This window comes from Anas platyrhynchos, chromosome 3 (assembly GCF_047663525.1).
Source record: "Anas platyrhynchos isolate ZD024472 breed Pekin duck chromosome 3, IASCAAS_PekinDuck_T2T, whole genome shotgun sequence".
NCBI classification, from domain to species: Eukaryota; Metazoa; Chordata; class Aves; order Anseriformes; family Anatidae; genus Anas; species Anas platyrhynchos.
This window is the reverse complement of record NC_092589.1, coordinates 118,208,612-118,228,700: the sequence shown is the minus strand read 5'-3', so window position 1 is coordinate 118,228,700 and position 20,089 is coordinate 118,208,612. Positions and strand designations below refer to the sequence as shown.

The 20,089-nt window shown below is 38.3% G+C and overlaps 1 protein-coding gene across 5 annotated transcripts in view; it reads left to right on the top strand.

The window, feature by feature from the left end:
• The window catches only part of MSRA (methionine sulfoxide reductase A), a 268,181-nt gene that overhangs the window by 163,833 nt on the left and 84,259 nt on the right, over window positions 1-20,089 (top strand). For all 5 annotated transcript variants that reach the window (XM_038177136.2, XM_038177137.2, XM_038177138.2 and 2 more), the window contains one exon: window positions 14,729-14,835. In XM_038177136.2, the coding sequence (XP_038033064.1) occupies window positions 14,729-14,835 (107 nt within the window). The remainder of the gene's footprint in view (window positions 1-14,728; window positions 14,836-20,089) is intronic.

The following is a 20,089-nucleotide window of genomic DNA, read 5'->3' as shown; positions in this document are numbered from 1 at the left end:
CTGCTTGTTTTGAAGCAGCACAGAGAATCCTTTTTCTAGGTAATTGGTCCATGTGTCTTGTTCACATGCTGGGATTCATCCCCATTGCCAGAGCTGGGAGCTAACAACCAGGACTATAACAACCAGCACTATGAGGAATGGATTTCTGCTGAAATGATTTGGGAAACTACCATTCTCTGTCATTTTTGTAGTCTTGGCTTTGACAGCATATGGTTAGTCTCTGCCTGTGGCACGCATGCAGTAGGTTGGTCTCTAAAGGACTTCAGTGCTTTGGGTTGATTGAAGTACTTGTGCTGGACTTAATGGTATGTGGGCGAGGTGTTACACATAGGTTAGACCAGATTAACTTTTAATTCCTTCTGGCTTTAAACAAAGTAATGTGATGAGATTTTATCTTTGTATTCACTTTGAATCCTCACATAACTGAGGTTCTAAACAGTTCCAGTCCGTGCTTTCAGAAGAAGGTTGGATGCTGGCAGATGTATGATTCACTTCTTGATTTCTGGCAACTGGGGAAACATCACCTAATTAGCCTGGGCACAGAGCCACACTAATGTGGCTGTATTCCTTCTGGGATGTAAGCTAATATCTGCACATGACACTGTGCTGTGTAGATACCCAAGTCATTCACAGCTACCTCAGGCATCTATGTGGCACTGCACTGCTTGGTCTAAACATGGCTAAGCCTTTATCTAAGCTTGGTTCAGTAGAATTTCAACATGGTTCTTCAGTAATAACTTGCAAAAAGTGAGAACATTACTTTCTGCACAGAGATGTTGGCAGTCACTGAAGCTTTGGTGTCCTCCAGACTTGGCAGATTGCTTTACCTATGCATATTTACGGTTGCTTAATCCTAAACTCTCTTCAAGGCCTTTGTAAAGTTATTTACGTCTCTACAACCTTTCTTCATTTGAGAAAAAAACAAACCACAAGGTCCCAATTTCAAGTTTCTTTGTTCTATAAGATAGGGATGCTATGCTGATACATGTTTTTCAAGTTTGAGCAGTTAGCGGTAGATCGATAAGGTGGAACTGTTTCTTCACCTTGATTTGTACCTACTCCCTGCTTTTATCTTGCTATGGGAAATGTGGTTTTATGTAAAGATACTGAAAGTGAAAATTATCTCCCTGACCTAAGATATTTTTTTCTTTCCTTAAATTCAGCTGTGTGCAAAGTCTTATTTAGCCAGCCTAACATGAATGCAGCTCAGTCTGTCAAAGAGAAGGTTTTTACTAAGCAGTTAAATTAGGGAGATTTCTTATTCATGAAATTCAGCACACTCTTTAGATGAATCCAATGTCTCATACAGCCAGCAAATGTTGGACTTTTTGAGAACAGTGCTCACTCAAAAATATAAAAGCTTTGTCTGTGGCACTGCCTTATCTTTCCCCCAGAAGTCAGGTTAATGCCATCTAAGCCCTCCTACCCCCTGCAGAGACAATGGACTTGTCTAATTGTTATAATGTCATTAAACATAAAATATGGAAATATTCATATGTGTTGTTTCAGATTCTGTTGCAATTAAAGACCTTTCAAATATCAATCTAGGTGGTACCAAGTTGCTAAGGAGTACAGACTGGCAGTCCATTCATTATTGTAAGAGCACATTAATATTCAAAAGTTCCTGCTTTCCAAACAGTTGGACCTCCTGCCTTCAAGATGAGGCTGACATCTCACTGGGATTCAAAGTTTCTCTGGGAGGCAGCCTGGCTCTTGTTTCATGAAGCTCTTGAGTCTGAGTATTATACAGAAGTCTACTGAAAAGCAGGAACCTTTGATCAAGTCAAACAGTCTATGAGTTGAAAGAGATTCTCCCAGATGAGCATCTCCTAAGTGTGGGGCCCTGATAAAGTCCTCCTTGACTATTAATTTAGGCTGTATTTTATAATTCATTACATTTGGGATCCTGAAAAAGCAACAAACAAACCCCTGACTTCTGCCAAGTGACATATGGTTGTCATCTCTGTTCAGCCTCTAATGCACAGACCAGAATTCCTTCTCTCCTAGGAATAATCTTATCTATAAGAGGATTGCTCTGTGTAGCTCTAGAAGTGCTTGAGGTGGTTGCTTCTTTGTGACTGATAGTGAAAAAGAGAATGAATGTGTTGTTCTGAAAATACTGCAAAAGAATTTTATGTCTCTTCGCTTTGTGCACCATATAGACTTGTAAGGTTTAGAGAGGTGTAGGGCAGAATCTGTATTGCCCTGTTTTTGCACTAAAAGAGCCAATCTCAGAGCCTTTCAGATTTTTAAGATATAAGCCTGTTTGTTTCCTTCAAACTGCATCCTTATGATGGTTCTGCTGTGTGTCTAGAGGGATGTGGACTTTCAGGCCATCGGTTTGTCTGCATTGTGCCTCAGCCTGTGGTTTCATGATTGCTTTAAGCTAATCTTTGTCTTATCTGATGGGAAAAAGGGCAATTTTCTTCTCTCTCCTTGACCTGTCTGTAGGATGCCACCTCTTTCTTTGTGTGGACACTGGCAGTCAAAAAGTTCTCAGATCAAGCTGAAAGGTGACCCTGCATGAGCTGAAATGTAGCTTTCAGCCAGGACTCACATTGCCAGCAGCCGGGCTGCTGGTGGGATGGCCCTTCTGGCACTAGCACTGTCCAGCAGCATGTGAGCCAGTTGGGAAACCCAACCTTGGTCATGTTCGGAGAAGAAGATGTCATATTTTATCAGATCAGAAAGTTTGGCCACTCTGTGGGGACTCTATTTCTCCAAGCCTTTGGAAAAATCTCTGATACCAGTGGAATCTATCATGGTGCTACTGTGATTCCCATTAAGCGCCCTACTGTTCATAATTACCCTGATCCTGTGTGAGGTTGAAGTCCTACATGTCAGAGATTTCAGCCCTATCCAAAGCAGCTTTAAAGATTCTTTGTTGCTTGCAATAGCCGAACGTGTCTTTTTAGCAGAACACTTGAAAACATGTTTGGGGCCAATGAAAAATCCACTCACATCCTTAGCTCTCTCCTCTCTTGATTACAAGCCAAAACTGATGCTCGTTTTGGTAGTTCTGCTCCCTGTCTTTATCAAGCATACCAGTCCTTCCCAGTCCACAAAAAATAACAGCTACACCTACAGTTCTTTGGGGTAAGCCCCTTTGTACACAAATCCTATCCTTTTTCATGGCTGCTGGTTTTTTGGTTATATTTCTGATACAACAGAAAGAGCTGAGGAGAAGGCAGGACTCCATACCTTTGGCAGTGGGGTGAAGAGCAAAGATGCTCACGGCCACCGCTGCCTAGGAGGTTCTGGAAAATTACTTTTAGCCGTATTGATTCTTTGAGTATGGGTACGCAGAGAACCAAAGTTACTGGTAAGTAATCTCATTTGTCCTTTCCGTCATGAAGTCCTTATCTTGCCTGTGTTTGTACAGGAAATGTAAGCAGAACTGGTATTTTTCCAGCAGTTGAGGACCATCTGTACTACAACAAACTCATCACCCGCCAGATTCATTCAGAACACCTCTTAGTCCATATGTCTTGTGTATCCACGATAAAGAAGAGATGTATGAGCTGTTTCTCCTCCCTGTGACCTTCCAAATAGTTTGGCATTTAGCCTTAGTGCTGATACATGAATTCTCCAGATTAATATCTGGTTTTCATTGTGCTGACCCATTTTAGTTGCAGAGGGTATATTTATTTCTCACCAGTTTTGAAGGACTGTACTTTTTTTAGACATTGCATAAGGAATCTATCATCTGCAAATAATTAAAATTAGACACTAGAAATGACATTGTATTGCTAATGAGCAGATGTGTCTACTTATACCAGTGGAAGAACAGCTGTACACATAAAAAATGCTACAGCGACCCTAAACCAGCATTATGTATTCTGCTACAGGCCTGTAACTTCATTTAGAGATTAAAGGGAAAAAATAATCTCTCCATGTAAAATATAACCTTTTTTTTTTTTTTTTTACATTTCTGTGAGTCTCTTCCCTTTATAATTTGAAGGAAATAATGAAATTTGCAAGTCTCAGATTAAAGCACAAAACACCTTTGTCTTTTATTTCAAATGTTATTGAGACCTAATAGTTTCTGCATTATTGCAAGGTGTAACAAAAAAACAGTGGAAATACAAATCTATTGCCACCAGACATATTAAATATATTCAAAATAGAATTACAGACCCCTGAGGGAGCCATTCCTGGTCCCATACTCTTCAATATTTTCATTAATGATGTGGAGGATATAGTGGAGAGGATACTAATTAAATCTGCGGTAAAGATAATGCTAGAAGGCTCTTGGAGGAAACAAATAAAACACGGCTCTGTGTTGATAAATTAAAAAAGCCATGGAAATTGATATACTGAGATAAAAACAAAGATAAATGTATATTGGTTCATGCAGAAGTGAATACTCAGTAGTAATATGCACTCTATGAGTTGATGGAAGAGTTCTCTATTACCTTCACATACTTCTAACTCCTGCTCTTAGCAATGAAGTCTCAACGGTGGGACACAGTTGACTAGTTCCTAACCATCCCACCAGCAAGCAGTTTAGTGGACCCTTGCTCATAATTAATTCCTAAATACCTGTGGTCTATACTTTTTGCAAAATACTGAAGATACTCTTTGCCAGTGGTGCTTAACCACTACTGCAGTTTGAGGACGCAATTTCCTTTCTTCCATAATCTGAAATGCCTTATGTTATGTTGCTCCCATTCCTTGCCCTTTCTCTAGAACTAAATATGCATTAAAAATAAATACTTTTTACTTGGCAGTTTTGCATCCCCAGGAATTTCAGCTGTCATGACCTTATTTGCATATTAGACTCTTTTTATACATATAAATGAGAATAGACTTTTTCTGACCTAAATTTCCAGTTTAGGAGCTGTTGTTTTTCCATGTCACGGTGAAAAGCTGAGATTTGACTTTGCGTCTTTTGCAATGAAGGGGAGTCTTAGCCAGTGCAGCGGTCGCTGAGATGGCTGAATAGTTTGCATTACGAAGTGAGTGTTGCTGAATCAATTCTGGCTCAAGGGCAAAATTCTTTCTGGGCTCTGATTCCTTCTTCATTTTAAACTACTTCTAGCTTATTTATTTCATTTATGGCAAAGATGTGTTATTTAGTTCTCCAGAAATACTGAAAACTTAACTTTATTTTTCAGTTTTGCTAAAGTCAGGAAAATGGTGACTTGATAATGAGAAAAGCCATTGTATCTGTCTTTTATTCCACTGAAGATGACACTTTGTCTATTATGCTGCAGTAAACATACACCTAGCACTCACCTGAAGGGATTCCTTTTGTTCATAATTTCCGTACTGCTAAGAACAATTGGAAAACGCCTTTATTCTGTGACAATCTTCCTTGGGGTCACTTCTGTATTATTTCTCTATTATAGAATAGCTGTGGTTGTAGCAGATGAAAGGAAGAAGAAAAGGAAGGCAACAGGAAGGGGATCTTCATTTTAGTGCAGCTTTGTTCATTTGTTCATGAAGTTCTGAATGAAAATCCGGACTTCTCAATGCTTGACTGTCATCAGTAGCTTTCAAACATCCATGAAATCAAAGGGTATGTGGTGTGAATAACAGCAGCTAGATTTGCATGGACATTTACACAATTAGAAAAGAGCAACCTAAGAAGGTCTTTTTCTGCAGAATTTTGTGATGGACTGTTCGTCTTTCTACTATGAAAGCAATAGAGAAAGTTAAAACAAAATAGTACCAAACATTCTTTTCTTCTTCAAATAACCCACTAGTGAATTTACTGTACACGGGTCTAGAAATCTGAGGCACTGAAGCATGACATCATTAATCATAGTTTATGGTGATTATTAGTAGGCTTTTAATCTTTGTTTTCATGTATAATTAGGTACAGGAGGTCAAAGCTGACTCTCTTCTAAACAACAATATTTTCAGTGAATGACTGTTTTTCTCTGCCTGCAATTTTCTCTTGCATATTTATAAGAGCATACTTGTCTGTGTTTTGAGAGAGCAGTGTCCCATGAGTTTATCTGCTGATAAAAGCAAATGACAACACTGTTATTTTTATTATCTCTAATTATTTTTATTACTATTGCAATAACACCTGGTGGATCATAGTAGGTTTAGATTCATACTGCTAACACATGCCAAAATTTAGGCATGACATTAGTGAGTAACAGATAAATGAAGAGAAAGGAGAAAGCACATAAAGAAAACAATAACAAATCTGTGTGATTCCGTAGCTCAGCTCTGTATAGTCTATGATCAGAATTTCTGTGTTTTTTAATTATGTTTTCTCGCATGATCAGTAGTTGTGCAGCTTTTTGTAAGCACTGCAACAGAGCTAGTCTACGAAGAAGAGACACAATGAGAGCTTGACACCAATGCCTAAACAGACATCTATTGCCACATTGGATCCTGTGTGCACTTTGCCCATCTTTCTACTGTGCTTTAGGAAGTGTGGGGCTCCCATATGCCCTGTGTCTTGTCCTCCAGGCTCTTGCAGATACATCTGCTCTATTCAGTGGTGAATACTATCTTAGATCAGATTTCTCTGACCAGCATAGACATGTCAGGTGAGGTAAAGCTTGAGGTAAAGCCACCTAAATGTAGATGTTTTCATAGGCACAGGGTGTCTCGGCTTCCATGACAATCAGTAGAAGTCAGGTCAACACAGCTGTCTTATCCCAAATTAGGCATCTGTGTTTGGGCAGCTTCTTGTTGCCTAAACCCACAAGCTTAATTCCAGCTGCATCAGTTGTATTCAGTACTGTTAAAAGATACTACTTTCACTTCTGTCCCAAGTTCATCCAAGTCTAAAAACTTGTCAAAAGCTAATCGTTTAACTTTTGATTAAAGTTAAGCAAAAAAATAATTAAAAAAATCCCCTACAGTAAAATTGATGCCATTAAGGGTGACTCATGTACATATTCACCATTCCATTTGCCTGTTCTATCCACTAGTGGTAAAGATGTATTTTCAATTAATAATTAGAAATGGATTAAAATTCCCATCTTCCAGTAGCATTTAATACTTTGTGAGATTCATAAAAAAATAACCAATGGTTCTATGTGGGCTCAGGTAGATCATACATTTCATTCAAAGTTCAAAGAGCATTCCAAAATGCGTTTAAGCAATGTTCTATCTGAATTAATAAATAAGCATATAGGGAACTCTTCTTTCAAAGTCTTTGTTCTAATTGTGTAAAATACTTGAACTGTCTTGAGAAGAAATTTGGTGCATTTTATAACTACAGAATAATAATAATGCTAATAACAAGTGAAGAAAAACTTGTTAAAGATAGAGCCCCAGTGGACATACTACCATTATTTTGCTTTTGTTGTAGTAGTGTGTTGGCCATCTGTGGTGGGAGCAGACAAGATTTCTTGCTGCAGCAAATTTGTAGCAGCAATTCATCCCATTCCCACAAAATGTCATTAATAAGAAGTGATGGAGTGTTTTCTCCTGTGTGTCCATCAGTACTTTGGGGTGTGTTATGGCATTAATGAATCTGATGTCTGAAAAAATTCTCTGTACTTCAAGAGCTTCTGGTATTTCACTGAGTGAGTGTTGTATTGACTGTCATCAACAGCTCGTATTTACACTAGCACTGGCAATCTGAAGTAATTATTTTGTGATGTCTTTGCCCTTGGTGATACTGAAAACTGAAGAGGACAAGGCCAGCCTTCTCTAGCTGACACTACTTTGGGCAGGGTGGTTGGACTAGAGCTCTCCACAGGTCCCTTCCAACATCAGCAAATCTGTGACACTGTTTTGCCTTACAAGCTACACCAGAGAACTGTGTAATCTTGTGGTTTGATGAAGATTAAAGACAAAAAAGTACTTTTCATCAGATGTTTTTGTGGCTGAAGTAAATTTTTAAAAACATTATTTTAGCCATGATGTTCTAAGAATATATGAAGTCAGAAATTTTAGGGAAAGCTTGTATTTTGTCTTGATTTCAAGGCAAAGGGGGAAGAACAAAACTGTAGTATTTCTTGGCACTGAAAACCTTCAGTACTGAAAGCTTTGTAAACCTTGCTTTCTATTGATAATATGACTTTCTTTTAATATGTACAAACTCATTATTGTATTGTGACCTTCTGAAGAAGTGCTTTTATTTTGCATTTATCCTTCCTGCACCCCAGCACCTTGAAAATCATCAAGAGCTCTCAATCCACAGCACTGTAACTAACTCCTTTTCTATTAACATTTTTCTCCTTTAATCATATGCTATAAAGAGTTTTACTTTCCCTTGGCAACTTTTAAACTGTATGGATGTAATCATTACAGTGAGTGATGACATCAAGCCAGGGTGACATGGTGCAATTGATTTTTACTAAATAATTATATGATGAGCTGAAAGAAGGAGTTTTATTAGTCTTAACTCAGCAAGCATTGATTGGGGAAAAGAAAATGACCAATCGGTACATCAGGTTTCTGTGGGTATAAGAAAATAAGTGACAGCTGCAGAAAAGTCTATAAATCACAGAAAAAAATTATGATAAAAATAAGAGCTATGAACTGCCCTTTAAAACTTCACTGGGTGGCACAGAAGAGAGTAACAGACTTTAGTCATTTATCTCCATTATACTTGGGATCCTCTGAGAATAACAAGGTTGACGAATGATGCCATTACATTTTTTTATTATTTTTAAATGGAGAGAAGATAAGAAGTGTTGTATAAGTATTGCTTTCAAGTCTTTAGAGGGTTGAGTCTTCAGAAGAAATTCCTGATTTAGCCAAAGAAATAAATAAAGTACATTTTGCTTCAGCCTTCTGTAGGAAATATATTCAAAAATCACTCTTTGGGAAGAATCTTCTCGTTTGTAATGAATTCTCCATTTCTAAAGAAAATAATAATAAAAATAATAATTAAGTATTGTTCTGGGAAATACATGCTTTTATTAGAGCGTTGGATTTACCTATTTCTTATTGACCTTAAGATACCCTGAAGCTAGATAGGAAGGACAATGACCTACCTAAGCAGCATCTCAATAAAAACTCAAACTTAGCATAACAGCAGGATAGTTGCTTTAAAGGAGCAATGTTTTGGCCCCAGCCAAGAAGACATAGTAGCTTTCAGAAGGAATAGAAACTATGAGGGAAAAAGCACCTACTAGTTGCATCCAGGCAGGGAAGTTTTCATTTGTTCTGATCATTCAAGTCAAAGAAGAACTTGCATTTGCTACTTTGATACCAACAAGTTCCAGAATAAAGTCACTCCCATGCAGGTGCTTCAGATGATATCAAAGTGTTGGTAAGAGGGCTTTCTAGAGGCATTTATTTTATATTGTCTGTTATCTATATTATCTATATTTTATTATCTATATTTTGGCAGATAATAATTTCTCCGGTAGCAGTCTGCATGCGTGTTTGCATTACATGGCACTCTCATCCTGGGAATTGTTCCTTTTGCAGAAACTGGGATAGCATCACAACTCCCTGTCCTTTCCACATACCATCCTGTGGCCACAAATTTCTGTTTCTCCTAGTTATCACATGAGACAGAGCAAGCGCTTGGCTCTTGAGGGCATTTTTTGATTAATTGGTGTTCTAATCTCTGCTGGCAGAGTGAGGAAATTTTATGGTCTCCAGAGTGGTCCAGGCTGCACAGCACTGAGTTGCTTCGGTCAACCATAGTGAAATTCCCAAATATGATCCATGTCCAAGATCTAAACACACTTAGAGCTCCAAATGCCCTCGTCTACCCTGGTTCTCTAGAGACAAGAGCTTACAAGGACTGGCCAGTGCTCACACAGGCACTGTGCTTTGGGCTGATGCTCTTTGGCACCATGCAGCCTTATCCAAAACCACATATTCCACATATTTTTTTTATCTATCTATTTTACCCTCTGATTTTCTATCAGTTCTGAAATCAGGCTATCTAAATGTCCCTATGATGGGAGATTTTTAAAGCTGTCTTCAGCATGACAGCTGATTTTCTCTGCCTCAGGTATCAACACCAAGTGCCAGCCTTTTGACTCCGGGGTGTGTTTGTTCCTGTTACTGACAGATGCGTTCCTGATCATCAGGTCAGAGAGACAGATACTTGCATTTTCTGCCAGTTACTGTCTTGCACCCTTTGGCATTTGTAAAGTACAGCCAGATGAAACAGGGTGATCTTGCAAACCCCAGGCTGGCCAAGGCGATTCTGATTTCAGTCTCCTGTAGAATCCAAAATGGGGCTCAAGGACGTTCTTCTGTTCTTGGTCTTCTTACAGCAGATAAAAATCAGGTTACCAGATAAAAATCACCTAGGTTTTGGCTTCTTCTGCCTCATGGCAAGGACATTGGGTAGGCCTTGAAACACTGCCTGGTTATCTCTAGTTAAAGAGATTCTCATCAGCACTGGGAACAAGCCCTCCAGGTGGGCTTTGGTGACTGCGTGGCCCAGGTAGGATGGGACATGTAAGATGACTTTCTGCTTTCAGGCCCCTAGAAGCCTTTCCTTAAACTACCTGTTGGAAAGAAATGGGCTTGAAGTCAGTGTATCCAATGGTTACAGCCATGGATGAAGGCTTTTTAGTGTTTCATTCTCTCATTGCAGAGTTTCTGAAAGAGTTGGTGAAGGTTTTTCTTCCTGTCAGAGGCCTTATCTCCCAGCGTAATACATTTCGTTAATATGTCTAAGAAGCAATCTGGTTATCAACTCAGCCTAGAATGAAAGTTGAGGAAGGTCAGGCCCTACTGACACATCTACCCATATATTAAATCCTTGAGGAAAAGAGTATCGACCATAAATTCCATCCCTAAACCAGCAGATTTTGCAAACAGAATGACTTTTAGATATCCTGCAGAACAGTTGGAGGCAATCAGCATTGCCCTGCATGGAAGATCCTGCTGCTCTGAAGGTGTTCAGCTGATGTTCTGTAGGAATATTCCTTCTTCCAGTAATGAAGATTTAGAACCTCGTATACTGTTTTGAATTGGAATTAAAAACAAAATTATATGTGTCTCTTGAAAGTGGAATCTGATACAGGTGAAAAGAAATAAATTTCTTCAAGAAGGCAAGTATTTCATTCTGATAAAACTCTTTGTAGAGAATTTTTGCAGGAAGTTAGATACTGAAATTCATCCATTAGTGGTAATAAATCTTGCTTTAATCCGTCCAATCCATAATGTCAAAAGCTTTACAAATTTTTCTGTGGAAATGTATCAAAATATAGTGGTCATTCAAAGTCCTTCCAAATCTTGATGCTTTTATAATGTCTGATTACAGTTTGCAGTAGATGTCAATTTTGAAGGTGTCAGTTTTGTTTAATTACCTGGGAACTTGATCATAGGGTGAATAACTTAAAGCCGATTGGGATTATTTGTGTTTTCAGTTGTATTATTAAAAACTTTGAACAAATGTTGTGACTTCAGTGGAACCATTTGGGTACATGATAGATAAGAAGTCAACTCGTCTCAGCACAGAACTTTTGCAGAATCTACTGTGTACCCAATTTAGCTAGAATCAATGGCAGCAAAGTTGACAATCCCTGACAAGAATGTTTTTTGATATAGCAGTACACAATATCTTCCAATACCTTTAGCATCCTTATTAAATTAGTCATATTTTCTCGCTCTTATTTGAAGCCTAATGTGTATAGCTGTGGTTTTATTATAACACAGAGGGACAGAATAATAATAATTAAAAAAAAAATCAGACAAAGTAAGAATGATATTCCAGAAAAGGAAAGAAAGCTAATTATGGATGGTATTGTGTAATTTTAGATAGTCAAGCAGAGATCATTTTAGATTTAGTTTACTTTTTTTTCAGACAAAGATGAGATTGTTAAGCTCAGTCATCCTACCACTGTTGTTTTGTAAATTGAATTTCCTGCCTTGTTTGCTACTCATTGAGTTAGTGAATCTCAACAAGTGTGAGTTGCCAGAGGGTTTTACAAAATCAGTGATGGACCCTTGAGAAGTAAGTTTGCACATATGAAGTACATGACAAATAGCAGCAGTAACAGTAGTAACTTGATTATGTCTATACACATGGAATTTATTTTATTTTAGCATTTTATAGTCTGTTTCTTAGTCAGACAATGCATTAGCTACTTATCGTGGGACATTTAGGTACAAATTGATTTAAGGAACAAGTGAAAATAAATGTCATTTTAGCTTAGCTGAATGATCACAGTTAGGCTACACTTTTGGGTAATTCTTACACTACCTGTACAGTCCTTTTTGTAGCTAGTGGGTGGTGTAACATTGCAGCCAGCACTTCAGTGCTAGCAGGGGCCATTATTATTGCACCGTCTAACCTCATCCTTAACTCCTTAACTCTATGATTTCATCACTGAGCTCATAAAGCTATGGTATACTTTGGGGGAAAATATGTAGCCTTAATGTAAAGCCTTTGCAAGAAAGAGATGTGGGTCTTGGTACACTGTTACAGTGATGAATGCTCTTCACTGTTTCAGTGTTGCCTATTTCCCATCTAGATTTTGTGTAGTGTGGCTTTTAATTGTCCTACCTAGTTATGCAATTTTGGCAAGACTAAAGAGCTTTTCTTTTCAATAAATTAATTAAGCTGACAGCTTCCCTATTGCTATGTGATGGTGGCACATGCATATATTAAATGTTTGCTTTCACCATGCACAGGAACTCATGCTAAAATATACTCCGGAAATGCATGCATTTCTGGCATTCGATATAGGAATCATCCATTTATAGAGATTTTTGTAATCTGCTCCCCAGTCAGTTGTTAAGTAGTTTGTTAAGCAATAAATAGATTTGTAGAATGCTAATGCTTAAGCACAAACATCAATCAGCATTAACATATCCTGGCAAAGCTAATGCTTTACTGTCCTGTAGTTATTTTACGCCTAACTATTCAGTAGCACTGACTTGTTAAGAAGTCTCTACTACCCTAAAATAACTTGCGAAGTAATAAGCAAAATGTTGTCTGCCTTGCAGACCATACTATCAAGTATTGATGAAAGAAGTAGTTGTTGTTCCTATATATATTAATGTAACATTCTGGTGTTTAAAATGTAACCCGAATAACATGAAAACTCCGTAATATTTTTCAGAATCACATTCAGCCATAAATATTTCAGCCAGCTTTCATTTGATATTGTACTGTCCTTAAACCAGTTTTCTTTTTCCTTTGAAAGTACAAAAGGGATAAAAGTTATCATATTTTAATAAACAGTATTATGTTGATAGCATCTTTTCCTCCCCCCAGCATCACAGGCTCTTTTTTCACCCTCTGCCCTTTGCTAGGGAGTGCTGGGACCTACAGCTTTCTTCTATTTTGTCTCCATAGTCCTGACAGTTGATGCTAGTCTTCAGTGGGATTTCTGTAGCACAGGGACAGTTGGAAGACTCATCCTGATGATTTCCATTTTGCCTTGGGTTGTAGACATTTGGGAGGAATCAATTGCTTTGAGTCTACTTCAGAAATATTACGTCACCCAAGGTATTTTACTCACCCACGTTCACAGCAAATGTCAGAAAAACTCAGAAATAAATACATTTTATTACAGCAAAGCAAAACATTATTTTTTCAAATGAAAAATTGGAAATAAAGTTATGAAAGGCTGAAACTGCAAAACTGCAATTCCAGATCAGTCCTAATGCTAAAGCTCCTCTCTAAGGCTTTATGGAATGAACCACAGCAGAACTGGCTTCCAGTATTACTGCCTGAGGGAATGGGAACGTGTAGCAATGCCAGGCAGCGTTGCCTTTGGCCAGCATGGCTCCCTAGAACTGCATCAAGCCAAAGCATATCCAGGCTAGCCACCGAAGAGAATAGCAGTCTTCCCTCTGCTTTGGCCCATTGTTTTATACTTTTGAAGGTAGAATCTATCTTTGAATTTGATAATATGTACATAAGCAGCTTCATACAACTTATCTTTTGGAAGTACATACATCAGCAATAAAGGGGCTAATCCTTGTACCAATATGGTATGGTTTCTGGGAGTTACTGAGTATGTACAACTAGGGTTTTGTTTTCATAATGTTAGATGTAAAAAAATATTAATATACGCCTGCCATCCATATTATCGTGTCTAAGTTGAAAACAGAATTTAGTGGAGTACATATATATCTTTGTTTTCTACTTCTGCCAGACTGAGAAAGTGTGTAAGGGTTGCTATTACTAAGCATTACTCACTCTAAAAAGGTATGAAAACAGCCATACTTTCTCCAAACCTTCTTGGCACATTTCTCTGAGTCCTTTTTGGAGCTCAGATTTCATAAGCGTCATTTCTTCTCATTTCTCCTCTCCATAAGTAGCGGTGCTGATGGTACGAATTAATAACTTTGTTCCAAACTTAATTCAGCAATACTTCCATAGCAGTCTTTTAGCAGGAGCATTGTTTGTGAATAGAGGAGAATGGCTAGTTATCTCCATGGGTATTTTGAAACTTTCTCTCATTAAGATGTAACCCTCCAGCACAAGAAAATTTTTAAGCAGTTGGTAAAATCAAAGTTTTTTTTTAATAGCATTTGCATGGTTCAAAATAAGTATTTTAAGAGTACCTTGATTACAGTAACTGCGGCTTGATTATTTAAGGTTTTACATCTGTGACTACCGTGTGATTTACCAAAATGTAAAATGTTCACATCTTATTTGCATGTCATTTAAAAAGAGATATTAGAGTTGAATCTCTCAAGGACTATTCAACCAAAGAAAGGCTTGGACTTCATAAACATACACAATGAATATGCACAGGAGAGATTGTGTTAACCCAGGTGTATGGAAAGTCCTAAATTTTAGCCCACCAAATTTACGCATTGCAACCCAGCCTGCCTGGAGCATGATCCTCATGGTGTGGTGTATTTTCTCTCTCTCCAGGAATGCGACAAGGTAATGACTTTGGCACACAGTATCGCTCGGCCATCTACACGTTTTCTCAGGAACAGATGGAAGCTGCCTTGAAATCTAAGGAAGAATATCAAAAGGTAATGCTGGGCAGGGTGTGGAATTGCTTCACATATGAGTGAAGGTCAAAGAAGTTGCCAATAAGCACAACATCACTTCTTTCGCTATGTGTTTTCTCCGTGTTGTTGTTGGAGCTCCTCATTCAAATATTGAAATTGGATCATACTTGCTTTAAATTCCAGTTTTTCTGAAAAGGTTAGTGTGTATATGTGTGAATAGTTTTGATAGCTTTATGCAAAAAGAAAATATTTTGTTACTTGTGCAGTGATAGGTGTAATCTCTTTTAGAGATTTTTTCATGTGGGTGCACCAGAGAAAAAGTCAGTGATCTTAAAGCTACCAAAGTGAATCCAGGCCCCATATTCTGAAGGGTGTATCCAAAGTCTGAGACACGAGTTCTTGAATTTTGGGGGAAAGTCCTGATCAATCTGTGAACTTGGGAACTCAGCATCACTCACCTGCTGATTGTAAGTTGCTTCTACTCCATAAATTCCTTTGTTTAAATGTGGCAGTCAGTGACTTTACAAGACCATTTGTTTTGATGCTAGGATTTGTGTGAGAGAAGATTGACTGTTTCCTTTCAATACACAATCCTATTTTTCTCTGGAGATGGATTCTGTCTCTTCTCTGCTGTATAAGCTATTATAGACCTGGCTTTAACTAGAGGCAGAGAGGTTGACGTGTCCTACCTATAGTGTTGCAGCATTGTAATTACTGTCTGATCTGCCTTGTGGTCTTGCAGTACAACATACAGATTCTACAGAATGTAGAAACATAGAAATGCTTACAGCTTACATGAAATAATCTACTCACCTTGGACATCAATGCAATAGGAAAAGTAACTGTTAGGTGGTAGTAAGACTATATGAGCTTTCGTGCTTTCACTTGTACTATGACTCCATTAAAGTGTTATTATGTTGAAAAACCAAGGATTTGGTGACTATATGATGTTAAAAAATAAAAAGCTGTGTTTTGGTAAGGGTGTATCAATCAGAAGCGTGTACCAAGGCATGAGAAGGAAGTGCACGTACTGAACTCTTGTGCAGCATCTTGGTTTTCGTAAGTGCATGTGTGGCATCAGTGGGCTGATTTAGGTGTGCACTGGTGGGACTGGTTTGTACATCCAGTGGTTTGTACATACATATTACAATACATGCAAATTAAGTATTCGATGGCATATATGTTTTCTTCTGAGTAACTGAACACAGGCATAAGTCAGTCTTGCAGGTACACGTCTTTGTTAACAACAGTTTCTGAAGATTTGGTATTCGTATTTGTCATGCAGAACTTCTTTCTACTCATTATTTACCTTAGATCCATTGCTTTTCCAAATTGTTTTTAGTTGCCTTTCATTAACATCTGCAGACCAGTATCACACTATAAATCTTACAGCTTTCAGTTTGCTTTCCCAACTCTATTATTCTCAGCTGTTATTTGTCATTAAATTAATACTGACTTGAAAGCAAAATTGCAATGCAGGAGATTGCAATGTGATATTACAGAAATTTCCATCATCAAATAGATTTTCTTAATGGCACAATTTAGAATTTACCTACTTTGAAGTCTATCACCATTTGAAAAGTGTGTATAATCACTGCATTTATATAATTAGGCACAACTCTGTAAGTGATCAGATGCATAGTTTGTTTTTTGCACTAAAGTAGGAGGAAGGAAGGGACTGTGTTGCCAGCTAAGGAACCACAGCAAATATGTACTGGAATTCCTAGAGGAAATGCAGTTTCAGTATTATCAACAGTAGTATCTACAGTATTTACCGTGGTATTGCAGTAGCAGTAAAATGTTTGTGTTGGAAAGACACTGAGCAAACAGGATGTTCAGGAATCCCTTTTCATATTAAATACTTCGCATTACTTTATTTTAAGGAAATGTAATTGTATTTATTGCAGTATTTTAAAATAAATACCAAGTTCTTTTTGCAGGAATACATACCTTTATTTGCACCTGATAATGACAAATAAAAACACATGGGGATGGCATAAAACTTGGGTTTTCATTGATAGTCAGTGGTGAATACCTCAATTGGGGGAAGGACTAGCAAGTATTAAAAGTACAGTAACGTAAACAGGTATGAATGACTTTATGGTTTTCTGGTACAGCAAATGAATAAAAGAAAAGGTAGTTTATTGGTTGCTGACTGAATAATTGAGCATGTACTCTTAGATGTGTGTTTGAGCTGAGAACCTGGAAGAGAGTGAAGAGTGGCCTCCAAATCAAACACTATGGTTTTGCTAATTCTTATTTTTATTTTTTCATAAAGCCAGGTATGATTGTTAACATAAAGGAAACATTTCTGTTCACTGAGGGTAGAAACCATCCAACTCCAAGGTTTATGTCATGAATGTCTGCCTCTTTTGCAGCCTTGCCTGAAGTGCCAGCTCCTCTCTGGAAGCTGGATGACTGTGTTCAGCCCTGCCTACATTTAGCAAGTGGTACGGGCTGAGAGGAGCAGATGTGCAGAACAAAACAGGTTGCGCTGAAGTCTACCCTCTGTGCATTTCAAGAAGGTTTGTGTTTTGCTACATGTAGTTTGGTCCCCTGAACTGCGTGGCATTAGCAGGTGGAAGCCAGTGGTGCGTTTCTGGTTTAGCTCCATCTAAAGGAACTGGGTTCATCCATCCCAAGACCACTCCGTGATGTGAACCAAAGCGTGGTAAGAGGCGATGATCAGGAGATTTATTACAAAAGCACACCTCTGCTCCAAACTGGAACGCTAATGGAGCTTACACATTTGGGGTAGTGCTATGCTTGAGTGGCAAAATGCTGCAGTAAGTGCACCATGTCCCCAGCTCCTAGCAGCCTACCAGTGCGAATCGTAATGAGCATCGAGCCCGAGTATCCTGCAGGGTTACATCTATTTTAAGTTGTGAAACTTGTTGCTGATTCAGGCAGCTGTTTTAACAGCTGAGAAATGGCAATGCAGCAATGAATATGCATTGAACCATGGGTTTTTAGCTGTCAGTGAAGCTGAATGCATACAGTCAGAGTCAGCTAGTGGTAATATATATTATAATACAGTACTGCGGCTGATAAATTGTAGCACAATGTACACGTAATCAGAAAAACATAAAATGAGGGCCAGGGCTTGGTGAAAGTGCTGTGAATGAACTGTTCCATCAGTTTTGCCTGAAGCTGATGTTTTTTAATACAGTTGAACCTGAGGTTACTCAATTTTCAAGACAGTTGCTTGGTTGGATTTGGTTTTCAAATGAATTATCTGGGCAATAATCCAAATAGCAAAATTAGGAAAGGAAGAAATTCTGTATATTTTTTTTTTCCTGAATCACAGGCCACATTTGTTTTGTCAAGCTGCTAAATCATGCAAGGCAGGGTTTTCGGGTTCCAAGAATATACTGAGTCCCCCCTGCCATGGTTGGCTTAAGGTAGCACCCCAAAAATACCTCCATCTCTGTGTCCTCATGTAGGACAGAACTGACTGTGAGCACTGTGCACAGAGAGAAAAAGGCAAGTCTATTCATTTATTACAGAAGAAGATCCTCCCACAAAGCAACTAAAGGGCCTCCCTGTGAATAACTATGAATTAAATCCTGAGCTCTTGACAGAGGTGCTGGGTGATGGGAGCAGTGATAAGGTCCTGATTTGTTACAGCTGAGAGAAGTTGCTGGGGAGAACTGCTCTCATTTGCTCTTATAGCTGTAACCTCAATAGACTTATAAGGGCTCAAAGAGACAGTAGAATAGAAATGTTGAGATTTATGAAAACATTAAATGTGTGGCCTTTACTGAAGCCCAGAGAACTGTTAATTTTTTATTTTTATTTTTTAACTGAACTTAGAGGAAATATGGATAAGTAAAGAGGTAATTTCATCTGTTTGCTTGTTTGCTTAGAGGTGGATAGAACTTTGCTACAAGTAATGTAATGCATTGGTTTTAGGATTTGGACTGTAAAGGTATGATTTTGGAAATTTTCTCTGCTGGAGTAGGTTGTAACACTGATAGAAGTCCTCTCTGAAATCTAAACCATCTGGTCAACGGAGAACAAATGAAGGAAAACAATAACTGTACCAAAGCCAGAGTTAAAAAGAGAAACATAAAAAAGAAGCAATGCTAATTGTTTGCTTTGGAGCCTGCAAATGTGCTTAAGGAGTGTGAAAAGCACTGTAACTAGAGGTGAAGATATTTAAATTAATATATACAAAACAATGTAAGTATAAAAGATCCAGACAACTGAAAGTAACCCATTGGCCAATCAGCTAGGCTGGGGAATATTCTCCGTGTGGAATTGTTGGGTCTCATAGAGCCACAGGTGGGGAGATCCTGAAGATCTGTGTATGATGCTGATCACACTGCAATTTTTGTCTTCAACCTTAGTAGCTATGTTTTGCTGAAGGTCTGAAGAAGATGCTCAGTTAAATGATAGAAACTGACTTGATCAGAATCTTTTTTTTTTTTTTTTTTTTTCCGCATTTCATCAAAGGGCATTTTCAGTTAATCTAAAAAATAACTTGGTATGCTGAACATGAATTTGACCAAACACCTACATTTTATTTTTAAATCAAGCAACGAAAGGTTTTATATGATGGACTAAATTCCCTATTGGTGTCAATCCACAAGATCTAGTTTAGATGTACCATGCATTAGTTTTGCTTATGTAGCTGAGGAAAGAACCCTTCAAACGATGACTTCAGATCCTGTCTAGTTTCACCAATGTACGCACTGGAGCATCTGAAAGTTGTTTTTATGTGTGTGTGTGGAGGGTGTTTGTACGTCTGCTGGTTTTGTTGGTTTGTTGGGGGTGGGGGAGGTCTGAATTTGTTCAGTTTTACAATTTTTTAAATTTTCAAAGACCAGAATACTTAACATAGTAAATCATGGATGACCATGGGAAGAATGTGGATGAATAATATCTTACAGACTTTGACTACACGGCTGAATTTCCTTTGCAATGGCCCACCGTTCAGCCTGTCTACAGTTACAAGATAGCCCTTCTGCTCCTTAACTTGCTCACAGAAGATCCGGGATGGCACTGAACTTACACTGAGGTTGGCTTTGGTAGTTTGCATGAAGCTCCTCTGCAGTGGGGTAGCCAGGTCCCGTGCCTGTGCTCAGCCATGGAACACGTTTCCAGGGCCTGATTCATCTGATTACACCCAACAGCATTGGAGATGCCCTAGTGTAGTCCAGCCAGCCTCCAGCTGCCCCCCCATAACACATAAATACCCCTTAGGGGCTTTATTTTATCTACCTGTTCTGTGTATTTATCTGAGATAACCCCATGGCACTTCAAATAGTGCTAA